General features: G+C 42.4%; 1 protein-coding gene across 2 annotated transcripts in view; it reads right to left on the reverse strand.

Moving 5' to 3' along the window:
- Positions 1 to 1,996: 1,996 nt before the first annotated feature.
- CHAF1A (chromatin assembly factor 1 subunit A) overlaps positions 1,997 to 15,962 on the reverse strand; it is a 229,156-nt gene continuing 215,190 nt past the window's right edge. For both annotated transcript variants that reach the window (XM_069741254.1, XM_069741262.1), the window contains exons 13-14: positions 8,170 to 8,269; positions 1,997 to 2,246 (exon numbers count right to left, since the gene is read on the reverse strand). In XM_069741254.1, the coding sequence (XP_069597355.1) occupies positions 2,176 to 2,246; positions 8,170 to 8,269 (171 nt within the window). In that variant the 3' untranslated portion in view covers positions 1,997 to 2,175. The remainder of the gene's footprint in view (positions 2,247 to 8,169; positions 8,270 to 15,962) is intronic.

Genomic DNA, 15,962 nt, shown 5'->3' on the forward strand with positions numbered 1-15,962 from the left:
TTCCAAATGGCACTCCTTCCCTTCTGAGCCCTCCCATGCGCCCAAACGGTGGTTCCCCCCCACATATGGGGTATCAGCGTACTCAGGACAAATTGGACAACAACTTTTGGGGTCGAATTTCTCCTGTTACCCTCAGGAAAATACAAAACTGGGGGCTAAAAAATAATTTGTGGGAAAAAATTGTTTTATTTTTACGGCTCTGCATTATAAACTTCTGTGAAGCACTTGGTGGGTCAAAGTTCCTTAGGGGTCTACTTTCCAAAATGGTGTCACTTGTGGGGGGTTTTAATGTCATCAGTGGCTCTCCAAATGCAACATGGCGTCCCATCTCAATTCCTGTCAATTTTGAATTGAAGTCAAATGGTGCTCCTTCCCTTCCGAGCTCTCCCATCCGCCCAAACAGTGGTTTACCCCCACATATGGGGTATCAGCGTACTCAGGACAAATTGTACAACAACTTTTGGGGTCCAATTTCTTCTCTTACCCTTGGTAAAATAAAACAAATTGGAGCTGAATTAAATTTTTTGTGTAAAAAAGTTAAATGTTCATTTTTATTTAAACATTCCAAAAATTCCTGTGAAGCACCAGAAGGGTTAATAAACTTCTTGAATATGGTTTTGAGCACCTTGAGGGGTGTAGTTTTTAGAATGGTGTCACACTTGGGTATTTTCTATCATATAGACCCCTCAAAATGACTTCAAATGAGATGTGGTCCCTAAAATAAAATGGTGTTGTAAAAATGAGAAATTGCTGGTCAACTTTTAACCCTTATAACTCCCTAAAAAAAAAAATTTTTGGTTCCAAAATTGTGCTGATGTAAAGTAGACATGTGGGAAATGTTACTTATTAAGTATTTTGTGTGACATATCTCTGATTTAATTGCATAAAAATTCAAAGTTGGAAAATTGCGAAATTTTCATGATTTTCACCAAATTTCTGTTTTTTTCACAAATAAACGCAGGTACTATCAAAGAATTTTTACCATTGTCATGAAGTACAATATGTCACGAGAAAACAATGTCAGAATCACTGGGATCCGTTGAAGCGTTCCAGAGTTATAACCTCATAAAGGGACAGTGGTCAGAATTGTAAAAATTGGCCCGGTCATTAACGTGCAAACCACCCTTGGGGGTAAAGGGGTTAAGAACTGAAATAAAAACTTTTTGATGACATCCTAATTTAGTAAGAAGCACTTGTATATAAATAATGTATAAATCATGTAAGGAATTATGTATACACATCAGAGACTTATTTGATATCATGACCCATCATTTGTTTTGTATAGTGTTACATATTAACACTGGCATGTCTTTTATATACAGACTAGATGGCAGCCCGATTCTAAAGAATCAGGAGTCTAGAATCCATATATACTTGAAATTCGGCAGGAGCTTGAAGAGCAACGTCACTGGGCCCGCCTCCACGCAGTAGAAACTTGCTGTGAGGTAAAAATTCAAAAATCACACCAAAATGGCGGGCGGAGTGTGTCACAGTACGGCACGTTTCTGATTGGTCGCTCGCAGCAGGCGGCAACCAATCAGACACTGGACACTGTTGACGTCACTTATCTCCGGACATAAGCTCCGGACATTAGCTCCGGACGGAAGTTGGCACAAATTGCAGGAAGTAGTATTCTAGGCAATTATATATAAGATGTATCTTGAAAAAGGCTATGATGTGCCGAAACGTTGCTCTAACTCGTATCTGAATTCCATTGAGTCTGATCTATTTAGTCCTATCTTAATTTTCAATAAAATTCTTTTGAGTTCCAAAGTTTGCTATTCACTTTATTTACGGAACTATTTTCTTCAAAGCACCATTGAGACAGTGATCTCCCCAAAGCTACTTCCACAAAAAAATCTCAGGCACTAGGAAATGTGGAACCATCCCAGTGTTACCACAAAGTGATGTCAGAATTGAAATATGTAGCCTGTTCAGGGAAAGTAAAACTGGCTTCGACGAGAAGGGGTTACTTACAACACAATAAAGATAATCCTTGCGTTTTAAATCCAGCTTTATTAGAGACAAAAACTATTTAAAAAAAAAAAATGTTCTTTATGTAGTTCTATTTTAATCACATCTGTAAGAATCGTAACAAATGTATTTAAAAATTGTTTATAGATATGTTAACCTCTATGTATATGGCAAGATATTTACATTGCATATTCAAGCTTGTTACACAGCATTAGCTGCTTCCTCATTTAGAGTTATCTCCATTCTGCATGGGGATCTTGGAACAGTTATCTCTGGGGGGAAAGAAAAAAAAAAATTATGAAAATGAATAAAAATTGCAATATAGAAACTGTTTGTGCCAGGGGCATTTCTTAAAGTTAACCAGAGACCAAACTAATGTTGCTCAAACTATAGCTTTACAGATTTAGCATGTGGCTGTACTGCATACCACTCCAGTCTTGTTACAATAAATGGGGCATGACCACATGAAAATGGAACAAACATGATTTTACTCAGCTCTGTCCATTAGGGTGTGTGCCCACAATCAAAAACTGCTGCAAGTTTAATGCTGTGCATTTATGCACCGTAAAACCCGCAGCGGCCAGCTGTGACAGCATAGTGGATGGGATTTCTAGAAATCCCATGCCCACTATGCATGCATAGTCGCCTGCGGATGACCTGCACACACGAACATGCGGCACGTCTATCAAGACCACAGCATGTCAATTTCTCTTGCGGAGACGCTAGTCTGTGCAACAGAAATTACATCAATAGAATATGTATTGAATCTGGTAAATCTGCATGGTTCAGTGAACACACACAGATTTAACTATGTTCAATAGAAGGCAGCGCTTTGGACACAGCAAACATATGCTGCATGCAAAGCGCTGCTAGTTCTGGATCGTGGGCACTCGGCCTTACACTTGTGTTGTTGTGAAGTCCATGAAAGGAGATCCTAAAGGGAGTCAGTCACAACCCAAACTGCAATGATAGCTAATTAACATCTATACAGAGAATTTATATTATAAATTTATATATTATATACACACACCAGTTACATACCTTTTAGAAGTGTAGTTGTAGAAAATGTCACTTTTAAAGTGAACCTGTCACGCCAAAATCGAAGGTTAGCTAAGCCCACCAGCATCAGGGGCTTATCTATAACATTCTGGAATGCTGTAGATAAGCCCCCGATGTATCCTAAATAATGAGAAAAAGAGGTTAGATTATACTCACCCAGGGGAGGTCCCGCTGCGGTCTGGTCCGATGGGCGTCGTGGTCTCGTCTGGGGCCTCCCATTTTCTTACGATGACGTCCTCTTCTTGTAGTCACGCAGGCGCCGGGAAAAGTCAGAGAGGCCCGGCGCCTGTGCACTGCAGTACTGTGCTCTGCCCTTAACAGGGCAGACAAAGTACGCCTGCGCCGGAGCGTGAATACAAGAAGAGGAAGTCATCGTAAGAAGATGGGAGGCCCCGGACCGGACGCCCATTGTACCGGGACCACCCCTGGGTGAGTATAATCTAACCTCTTTTTCTCATCTTTCATGATTACAGAATGCTGAAAGATGCAGGTGGGCTTAGCTCACCTTTGATCTTGGAAGTGACAGGTTCCCTTTAATTCATATGCAAATAATGGTGCTTTGGTGCACCCTTTGTGGGGCGAAAGTCGTAGTGTAGTTATGCTCTCACATTTGCTTATCTAGCAAAGTCCCCCTGAGCTTGACTGACAGCGCAATCACTTTTGCAGTGAGAGCTCCCTAAAAACAAATTCTTGTTTCTATGCATTGACACTGTAAGAGCCTAGTGGAGCACACTCAGTGCCAGTATGGGCACGTACTCTGGGTAGATGCAGGTACGCTCTGATCTCCGACTTCTCTTTGAAGCTGATGGCTACACTTTCATGTGTAGTGAGTGCCGGCCACATCTGGCTCTCTAATCTCTGACTCCTGCCAGTCTGTGACCGCTACTCACTACATCCGGAAGTGTAGCAAGCAGATTCAGAAAAGGTGGAGATTTGCATATGGATTAAGAGTGAAAACAGACAGGACAGTACGGGATTAGAGTTGAGGGAATATGTTCGGAATTCTTCGCCAAATATGAATTTGCCATATTCATGCCATATTGCCACCCTATTCATGCTGAATTTATGTTTGATGATCGGATCCGAACATATTTGGTCATTTCTACTCCCATTGACTCCAATAATGTTCGGCTGTGTCCAGCAAATATTGCAAAAATAATATTCACTGACGATCATTATCGTAACCGAATTTTGAAAAAGTCACTCAACTTTACAGGAGATCATAGTTGATTCTTTTTGTGAGGCAAACATTTGACTGTTTTAAAGCAATGATTTCCCTCAAAGAATAAATCAGCTGCAATCCCATGCTATGATGTCTGTATATGGTTTTACTAGATCCACTGCCAGGTTTGGTATGATCAGACCATGTTCCGTGTACTTTCAGACACGGCCATTACACAGTACAGAAAGACACATTTATAAGATCATCTCAGCACAGGAACATTTTTTTTTTTTTAACATCCAAATTTGAATATTATTCCAAGATCTATTGATGTTGATTTAAATTAATTTTGTTAGTGGGAAAAACCGCTTTAAGTTTTTTTTTTTTTCTCCCCACTCCAACTCACTTTCAATCATTGAGGCAGTGCATGGAACTGTAGTAGTCACAAGCTCACTAGCCAGTGAGAGCGCAGTAATTACTGCCTGGCACCTTGACAGCCTATACAGTGGCATGTGTGCGCTGAGCAGGCTGTCGATCCATGTGCCAAGGAGTGATTACAGGGCACCCTATATATAGTGAGCTGTGACTAACAGCTCTCGGCGTCACCCAGATGCCTAGAAGAGTGACTGAAGGAATGATATAACATCATATTCTCCCTGCAGCCTCTGTTCCATTAATGCAGTCTGACAGGATTAAAGTGTAATTTACCCACAGAAAACAATTATATCTGCATGTAATTAAAGTTTCAGGACGTGACAGGTTCCTGCGAACATAAAATTGTTAAGGTTTATACTAATGTAAATGTATTGGACACACATATAGTCAATGGGGAACTTGGGACAGAGACACCAATTCCAGTGCGGTCTCTTGATAGGCTTTTCGATGTAGTTTTGATAAAACTATTCTTTTATCTACTGAGAATCTGCTCATTCTTTCAATGATGTGAGGGGAAAACAGAAAAAACACGGCACTGCTACCCCCACTGATCCAGAATACCCGCAAATAAAAGCTGCTGCTATGCCACACCGCCAAAACCACCTGCACAGACCTATGGGTGCACTTCATTCATCAGTACGCAAATAGTCCAAACAAAGAAAGAAAAAAAATGATGGTCACTCACCGGTCCTATTTTCAACAGTGGTTTATTGCGGCATATGCAAGGAAACAACTAGGGAGAACGTGGATTGAGGAGGACGACGGCCGTTTCGCACAGTTGCGCTTCAACGGGTCCTGATAGTCATTTTTTTCTTTCTTTGTTTGGCCTTTCAATGATGTGAGCTGCCCACATTGACAGCTTGCCATCTACACTGTACATAGGCAGAAAGCGGGTAATATGTGGTGGTGGTGTGGCTAACCAAAGCTCATGGAAACTGAGAACCATATAGCAGGAGCTTATCACTGAGAGAACTAAAAAAAAAAGCTGCAGCAAATAAAATGAATTTATCAAAACTACACCTTACAACACTGATATTGGGGTCTCTGCTCCTACGTTAAGTAGCTCAGATCGGAAAATTGGCAGACCAGTGGCACTGGTGTCAAGGTTTTCCTGCTGCGAATAAAGACAAAAACCACAATGTTGTAAAAAAGAAGAATCTTAGACAGTATATTTGCACTGATAAGACCCTGTTTTCTTAGAAGAAATTGCTCATATAAAAGCACACTTTGTGGTAAGAGTGGCCCCGGATGAAAGTGTGCTGCGATGGTGTTTACCAGATATGAGACTATAAAAGCAGTACAAATAATCAAAACACAGGCATATATAGGCATATACAGCTCTGGCAAATATTAAGAGACCACCACATCAAACCCTGTCATGGGCAGCCCAATCTCCAGACCTGAACCCCATTGCAAACATCTGGAATGTAATCAAGAGGATGATGGATAGTCACAAGGCATCAAAAAAAGAACTGCTTACATTTTTGCGTCAGAAGCAGTGTGAAAGACTGGTGGAAAGCATTCCAAGACGCATGAAAGCGGTGATTAAAAATCATGGTTATTCCACAAAATAGTGATTTCTGAACTCTTCCAGAGGTAAACATTTGTATTGTTGTTTCTAAATGATTATTAACTTGTTTTATTTGCTTTATTTAAGGTCTGAATGCACTTTTTTTTTTTTAAATTTTGACCATTTTTCTTGGTCATAAAAAAAATACAAAAATTATTGCTTGGAAATTCGGAAACGTTGTCAGAACTTTATAGAATAAAAGAGCAATTTACATTTTACTCAAAAAATATACTTAGGAAGAGAAAAATCAGACAAACTGAACATTTTGCAGTGGTCTCTTAATTTTTGCCTGAGCTGTGTATGCAATAGAAACTGTTGACTAGTGTCTCTAAACGTTAAATACAATGAAACATCGCAGTCTGTTACCATATAGGAGAGTGCGTTGTCCTGGCCATGAAGGACCTGGTGTCTCATGAAAATGACGTTGTGCTGTTGTAGGGCAATACATAAGCCGGTGGCAGCTGCTCCGTAAGGTACCTCCAATAGTCAGTGGGGATCCGGTCACTGTGTCCAAGCGCTGTGTGCTGAGTACAAGCGGGTAGTTAGCAGGACCTGTGTGATACGACGGATTACGTGGTGTCCGCATGACTAAGGCTAGGTACGGGTCGCGTCAAGGACCATTAACCAACGCATTTCAGAAACTCAGGTTTCCTTCTTCAGGGATGGTCCTCCTCCTGGTAAAGGTATCTAAGGACTCTTTACACCAGGAGGAGGACCATCCCTGAAGGAGGAAACTGGAGTTTCTGAAACGCGTTGGTTAATGGTCCTCGCTGCGACCCGTACTTAGTCTCAGTCACGTGGACACCACGTGATTCATCGCGTCACACAGGTACTGCTATAAAGGCACAGATGATTGGCCTCGGGGAGACCAAAACACCCAACACCGCGGAGACACCATCACGTGTTTCTCAACGCAGTGGATACCATGCTTGGCATAGGTGGTTTTCCTTTATTGGATGTTTTCCTTTATTGGATGCTGCCCTTCCCTTGGTTGTTCCTTCCCGGGGAAAGGCCTGGCTATTCACTGCTTGCGTCGAGAAACACGTGATGGTGTCTCCGCAGCTTCTTTACATGCATCTGCATATTTCCCATAAGGGATGGGGGCAGTGTTCTGGAATCACTGCGTTGAGAAACACGTGATGGTGTCTCCGCGGTGTTGGGTGTTTTGGTCTCCCCGAGGCCAATCATCTGTGCCTTTATAGCCTTTTTACTAGGCACTGCTCCTAATAGCCAGATTCCTACTCCACACTGATGAGGGGCAAAAACCCCGAAACAGCTGTCTGTGGATGGATACCATGCTTGGCATAGGTGGTTTTCCTTTATTGGATGTTTTCCTTTATTGGATGCTGCCCTTCCCTTGGTTGTTCCTTCCCAGGGAAAGGCCTGGCTATTCACTGCTTGCGTCGAGAAACACGTGATGGTGTCTCCGCAGCTTCTTTACACACAGGTACTGCTAACCAGCCGCATGTACTCAGTGCACGGCACTTGGACACAGTGACCAGATTCCCGCCGACTATTGGAGATCCCTTACGGAGCTGCTGCCATGGCAGAGGCAGCTCTCCTGCAGTAATCTACAGACTCACTTATTGCCCTAAAACGGCATAACGTCATTTTCATGAGAGACACCAGGTTCTTCATGGCCAAGGTAACGCACTCTCCTATACGGTAACAGACTGCATTGTTTCATTGTATTTAACATTTGGAGACTTTGGTCAACAGTTTCTGTTGCATTGCATATATATGCATAAGTGTTTTGATTATTTGTACTGCTTTTATAGTCCCATATTGGTATACACCATCACAGCACACCATCACATGTGGCCACTCTTATGTGTGCTTTTATATGAGCAAATTCTTCTCCTAAAAAAAACAGGGCCTTATTAGCACGAATATACTGATATTATAAACAAGTAGTAACTTTAAAAAAGTAACTTGAAACAAAGTATCTACACATTCACAAAAAACACACCTTTTCTAATATCTTCCAATATTACACAATCTTCCTCATCATCATCTTCCTCGTCCTCTTCAGTATCAGCTTGAAAGCCATCTGACTCCAATGTGGTCACCTAAGCCATACATAGAATGTCAATTCATAACGGATTCAGAATTTATTTTTTGTTATACTTACTTATATAGCATCATCATATTCCACAGCGGTTTTGTAGATATGGTTATCGGTGTCTCCGTTTGGGTTCACAATCTAAATTCCCTATCATTATATCTTTGGAGTGTAAGAGGAAAACTGAGGAAACCCAGGCAAACAGGGGAAGAACATACAAAGTCCTTGCTGATGTTAGAAAAATAAGTTTTTACTCTCCATTAAAGGGATTATCCACTTTGGTTAATGTGTAGAGGCATGAATTTGTGGTACTTACCAAGTATTGCACACTTCTCCGGTCCACAAAAAGGCTGCAGATGGAGGAGCATGTGACCAGTCCATTAGCATCTTCCAATTTATAACTAATAAATACAGAAAAGCTGGTGGAGAAGGTTGATGGCCCGGTCTGGTCACATGCTCCTATATCAGCAGCCATTTTATGGACAGAACTTAAGACTGCTAGTTAAGTGCAGGAGAGCCTTTAAAGGGAACCTGTCACCAGGTTTGCCCGATAAGAGATACGGCCATCACCTTTCAGGGCTGATATACAGCATTCTATAATGCTGTATATCACCTTTCAGGGCTGATATACAGCATTCTATAATGCTGTATATCTTACCCCCAACCCGACCTGCAAGAGAAGAAAAATAGAATATTATACTCACCTGCGGAGTGGACCGGTCCAAGGGGTATCGCTCTTCTTGGTCCTGCGCCTCCCTTCATAGTTCTCAGCACCGCGCTCCTGCACAGACGTACTTCTCTGCCTCGTTGAGGGCAGAGCAAAATACTGCAGTGAGCAGGTGCAGGAAAAGGTAAAAAAGCCCTGGTTCCTGCGCACTGCCGAGGAGACTGTGTGGATGCGTCATCCACACGAAACAAGGACTGGGATCGTAAGAAGATGAGAGGCGCCGGTCTAAGACCAGCGACACCCCTCTGAACAGACCGCCCCGCAGGTGAGTATAATAAAAGTTATTTTTCTTCTCTTGCAGGTCGGATTGGGGGCAGATATACAGCATTATAGAATGCTGTATATCAACCCGGAAAGGTGATGGCCGTATCTCATATCAGCAAAAATTGGTGGCAGGTTCCCTTTAATACTTATACACAACTGCTAAAAAATCATGTCCCCAACACATCTGTTAAAGGCACCACAAAAAATACCATTAACCTGCAGATATGGGCTTAATCTGCAGATTCATAACGCCATTATGCTGGCTGACACTTGTACTTAGCCAACCGTTGTTGGGAGAAAATGAACTTTATTTCCCCCCGTCAGCGTTCCCATTTCAGTCACTGCTCTGTATGAATACAAAGTGGCGGCTGTAATCTTGCCCTGACTGACAGCCCTGGGGGCACGGTTCCAGCTGCTGCTCGGTATACTCAGAGTGGTGACTGAACCAGCTCGTCTGACTGATGCGCTCTCTGCATTGGGGCTGGCTATCAGCCAGGTCCTGGGGCACGGTTACAGCAGCAGTTTTGTTTACTCAAAGCCCCAGTGGCTTTAATGGAACGCTACAGGGCGAATAAAGTTCATTTTCTTCCCGCAGCGTTAGGGTAAGTGCAGGCACCAGCCAGCATAACGCTATTACCTGTAGATTAACCCCATCTCTGCAAGTTAATAGCTTTTCTCTGGAGACAGGTTCCCTTTAAAATAAAGATAAAGTGGACAACTCTTAATGACACATTCTCATCCCATTTTCATACTGATGTAGCTGTACAGTAAGCTTTTTTGCAAAATGCATATCAGATTAAAATAGGAAAATAAAGTGCTTTCTTAAACTTCAGAATTTTCAACCAAATTGCATTCTACATTGCCATCTATACGTGAACTGTAGTCGCTATTGATGAGCATTGAACACATGGGAGCTATCTACAGTTGTGCTCAAAAGTTTACATACCAAAGCTTCATCAGTATGAATTTGCGATCAGAATGTGTCATTAAGAGTTGTCCACTTTATCTTTATTTTAAAGGGAACCGGTCTCCAGAGAAAAGCTATTAACTTGCAGAGATGGGGTTAATATACGTTTTTTTCCCTATATTTAACATTGAAAATGCATGCGTTTTTTGGTGTATGCGTTTGCATGCGTTTTTGAACGCATGCGTTTTTTTACTGCATGCGTTCATTTTCAGAAATGCAACTTGTAGTATTTTTGAGAGGCGTTTTTTGGACCAAAAAAAACACATGCGTTTTCATGCGTTTTTTTTTTGTCAAAAAATACATTGGAGTCAATGGGGAAGCATGCGGTTTTTTGTGCATGCGTTTTTTTGCGTTAAAAACGCATGCGTTTTTCTATTAAAAAAACAGAAAACACACTGATATGCCACCCCCCAACATAAAGGTGATAAAGGGATCCTAACCCTACCCCTAACCTTACCCCTAACCCTAAACCCTAAGGGATCCTAACCCTACCCCTACCTCTAAGTGATCCTAACCCTAACCCTACCCCTAACCCTTTAGGGTTAGGATCCCTTAGGGTTAGAGGTAGGGTTAGGGGTAGGATCCCTTAGGGTTAGAAGTAGGGTTAGGGGTAGGGTTAGGATCCCTTAGGGTTAGAAGTAGGGTTAGGGGTAGGGTTAGGATCCCTTAGTGTTAGAGGTAAGGTTAGGATCCCTTAAGGTTAGGGGTAGGGTTAGGATCCCTTAGGGTTAGAGGTAGGGTTAGGATCCCTTAGGGTTAGAAGTAGGATTAGGGGTAGGGTTAGGATCCCTTAGGGTTAGAGGTAGGGTTAGGGGTAGGGTTAGGATCCCTTAGGGTTAGAAGTAGGGTTAGGGGTAGGGTTAGGATCCCTTAGTGTTAGAGGTAAGGTTAGGATCCCTTAAGGTTAGGGGTAGGGTTAGGGTTCCTTTAGGGTTAGGGTTATGATCCCTACCCCTAACTATTTCTGTTTATAGTGGGTTTTTTTACTTTATTTTGATGATTGGCAGCTGTCACACATTTCTCAGCATGCGTTTAAAATACGCAAACGCATGAAAAAACGCATGTAAACGCGTCAAAACGTCACGTTTTTTTCACCACATGCAAAAACGCATGCGTAAAAAAAATGCAGCGTTTGCACGCGTTTACATGCGTTTTTTCACCATGCGTTTTTTACCGCAAAAACGCACCCCAAAAAACGCAAATGTGAAACCAGCCTAATAGCGTTATGTAGGGGTAATGTAAACCTTTGAGCACAACTGTATATCACACACACACGTGGACATAATTGTTGGTACCCTTCTATTAAAGTAAGGAAAAACCCATAATGTCCACTGTAACTAGCAGGTAATTTTCAATTTAAATTTACTGATTATGAACTAATGAAAATCAGAAGTTGCTTTTGAATTGTGGTTCAGCAGAAAAATTTAGGGGAATCTGTCAGGTCATTTCTTTGTAGCATATTAATAGAAATACTGAAAAAGGGATTGGGCAGCCCTTTCAGGATATGTAATTTTTATTTCTCTACGTGGCCAGCGTAAGCCCCTGACAAATTTATTGTCTTGCTGGCAAGTCAAGCATACAGTATATAAATGGCAAGTGAATATTCACCCCTTCTCCCACCCACAAAGGGACAATTTGGCAAGGGATTACAGCAAGAAAACAGCCACGTAGAGAAATAAAAGTTATATATCCTGAAAGGGCTGCCCAAAGCCCTATTTCAGGATACTAAAAAAAACAAAAAAAAAAAACAATGAAAATGTCCTGGACAAAAAGGATGGTATCCCTACGAAAGATCAAAAGTAATTTGACCATAGGGACATGTTAAACTAAGGCGCAATTAGCATCACAGGTGTGTACAAACTTTAACCAGTCAGTCTGACTATTTAAATGGCGAGAAGTAGTCACTTTGCTGTTTGGTATTCACTGAACATGAACCCTAAAAGTGTCAAGAAGAAGTGGCTGAGAAGATTAAGAAGAAAATAATAGACAAACATGTTAAAGGTAAAAGTGAAATGGCCAACAGCTTGATAGTTTTGTTACTACAACTGCACAGTCATAAAAATAAGGTCCTATGGGACAGTAGCCAACATTCCTTGATGTGACCACAAGAGGAAAACTGATGATAAATTGAAGGGACTGTTCGTGTGAAAGGTAACCAAAGAGCCCACAACAACTTCTACAGAGATTAGAGATAAACTCCAAGGTCAAGATACATCAGTGTCAGACTGCACCATTGGTCACTGTCTTGGCTAAAGTGGATTTCATGAAAGTCGATAAGAGGTGACCACTGTTGAAAGCAGATCATAAAAAAGGGAGACTGGAATTTGCCAAAATGCATACTAACAAACCACAAAGCTTCAGGGAGAATGTCGTTTGGAGAGAAGCCAGAACTGGAACTTTTTGGCAACTCAGATTAGCTTTAGGATTACAGATGCAAAAAATGAAGACTACAAAAAAAAAAAAAAAAAAAGAGGAGAAGGAGAAGAACATTGTACCTACTACTGTAAAACATGGAGGAGGCTTGATTATGTGTTGGGCCTGATTTGCTGCATCTCAAAAGAAATTTGCTGCATCTGGCGTGGAATGTCTTGAATCTGTGCAGGGCACAATTAAATCTCAAGACTATTAAGGCATAGTGAAGCGAAATGTGCTGACTAGTGAGGACCGAATATACTCGTTACTCGAGATTTCCCGAACACGCTCGGGTGTCCTCAGAGTATTTTTTAGTGCCTGGAAATTTAGTTTTTATTGCCGCAGCTGAATGATTTACATCTGTTAGCCAGCACAAGTACATGTGGGGGTTGCCTGGTTGCTAGGGAATCCCCACATGTACTTATGCTGGCAATGTAAATCATTCAGCTGCGGCAATAAAAACTAAATCTCCGAGCACTAAAAAATACTCGGAGGACACCTGAGCATGCTCGGGAAATCTCGAGTAATGAGTATATTCGCTCATCACTAGTGCTGACCAGTGTCAGAAAGCTTGGTTTGAGTTGTAGGTTATGGGTCCTCCAAAAAACAGGATAAGGAAACACAGCTAAAAACATCCAAAAACGGCTAAGAGAAAAACACTGGTCTATACTAAAGTGGCCTTCTATTAGCCCTGATCTAAATCCTATTGTACATCTGTGAAAGAAGCGGAAACATGCAGTCTGGAAAAGGCACCTTTCAGACTGGAGACACCTGGAGCACGATGAATGGGCCAAAATAATTGTGAAGAGGTGCAGAATAGTGATGAGCGAGTGTACTCGTTGCTCGGGTTTTCCAGAGCACGCTCGGGTGGTCTCCAAGTATTTGTGACTGCTAGGATTTAGTTTGCTAGGAAATCCCCACATGTATTCAAGCTGTCTATCAGCTGTAAGTCATGCAGCTAAGGCAACGAAAACTAAATCCATGAACACTAAGGCCATGTTCACATGTTGCGGATTTTACAGCGGATCCGCAGCGTTTTTGACGCTGCGGATCTGCAGCAGTTTTCCATGCGGTTTACAGTAGCATGTAAACCAATGGAAAACCCAATCCCACTGCGGGAAAAAACGTGCAGAAACGGAGCGTTGTTTTTTCCGCAGCATGTCAATTCTTTGTGCGGTTCTGCAGCGTTTCTGCACCCATTGACTTGCATTGAGTCAGGCACATCCGCAGCAAAACCGCAGATGTAAAAAAGATCTGCGGTTTAGCTGTGGGGGAAACGCTGCAGATTGGGATGGAAGTGTGTGGGCGGAGACTGTGCGTGTGTGCACGGGCGGGGTCTGCGTGCGTGTGTGGGTCTGCCGGGGGTGTGTGTGCATGCAGGCATCATCCGATGGTACTACAAGTCCCATCGGGCTATGCCTGCTACAGTGATTGACACATTAGCCAATGATGGGACAGTAGTAGTCCCATCATCCGGCTAATGTGTTGAATATAAAAAAAAAACAAACACAAACATACAACAGTACATGTATACAACCCAACAGTACATGTATACAACCCAACAGTACATGTATACAACCTAACAGTACATGTATACAACCTAACAGTACATGTATACAACCTAACAGTACATGTATACAACCTAACAGTACATGTATACAACCTAACAGTACATGTATACAACCTAACAGTACATGTATACAACCTAACAGTACATGTATACAACATAACAGTACATGTATACAACATAACAGTACATACATACAACATATAACAGTACATACAACATAGTACATACAACATATAACATACAATACATACATACAGTACATTCATACAATACATACATACATACATACATAGACTGTCACGGGGTCCTTCTCCGCTATCACACAGTCAACAGAGCTAGAGGATAGTAAACAATTCCAAGACCTTTATTTAGGCAAAAATACAAAAGGTCCATATATAATCCACCACACTGAGGATACAATAGTCCAGAACATGGAGCAGAACAATATTGTATCATACAATTATTAGGTTCTGTAGAAGGACGTAGATCTGGGGATTTATTATGATGGAATATAGGCTGAACTGGATGGACAAATCTCTTTTTTCGGCCTTACTATGTTACTATGAATGCAGTTCATTAACAGGATAAAAGCCCAACAATCCAGCAGACAGAGGATAGCATAGTCCATATACTCTTCTTGCTCTCTGAGATGCTGTGAACACATCATTCCACACAGGAATGATCTGTGTCTCACCTCCCTGATATTTTAAAGGCCCCTTCACATTAAGCGACGCTGCAGCGATACCGACAACGATCCGGATCGCTGCAGCGTCGCTGTTTGGTCGCTGGAGAGCTGTCACACAGACCGCTCTCCAGCGACCAACGATGCCGGTAACCAGGGTAAACATCGGGTAACTAAGCGCAGGGCCGCGCTTAGTAACCCGATGTTTACCCTGGTTACCATGCTAAAAGTTAAAAAAAACAAACACTAGATACTTACCTACCGCTGTCTGTCCTCCAGCGCTGCGCTCTGCTTCTCTGCTCTCCTCCTGTACTGGCTGTGAGCCGGAAAGCAGAGCGGTGACGTCACCGCTCTGCTTTCCGGCACACAGCCAGTACAGGAGGAGTGCAGAGCGCAGCGCTGGAGGACAAACAGCGGTAGGTAAGTATCTAGTGTTTGTTTTTTTTTACTTTTAGCATGGTAACCAGGGTAAACATCGGGTTACTAAGCGCGGCCCTGCGCTTAGTTACCCGATGTTTACCCTGGTTACCAGTGAAGACATCGCTGGATCGGTGTCACACACGCCGATCCAGCGATGTCTCCAGGGAGTCCAGCGACGAAATAAAGTTCTGGACTTTCTTCAGCGACCAACGATCTCCCAGCAGGGGCCTGATCGTTGGTCGCTGTCACACAGAACGATTTCATTAACGATATCGTTGCTACGTCACAAATAGCAACGATATCGTTAACAATATTGTTATGTGTGAAGGTACCTTAAGTCTCCCTCCTCATTCACAGGTCAGGAGGGGAAAGGTCTCAGAGGCTCATTGTGTCAACAAGCTAGGTCAACATGTCATTAGCATACAATACAGTACTGTGGGGGCAAAATAGTGCACAACCTGGGAAGCGGATGCGGTTATCAGACGCATCCGCTGCCCATTATGAGTTCCGGTGAGGAGGGGGTGGAGTTTCGGCCACGCATGGGCGGTCGAAAATGGCGGACGCGTCGCACAAAAAAGTTACATTGAACTTTTTTTGTGACAACGGTCCGCCAATTACCGATGCATCCAGTGCACAACGTATGGAACGTGTGTCCATA

The sequence above is a fragment of the Ranitomeya imitator genome, chromosome 1 (assembly GCF_032444005.1).
Source record: "Ranitomeya imitator isolate aRanImi1 chromosome 1, aRanImi1.pri, whole genome shotgun sequence".
NCBI classification, from domain to species: domain Eukaryota; kingdom Metazoa; phylum Chordata; class Amphibia; order Anura; family Dendrobatidae; genus Ranitomeya; species Ranitomeya imitator.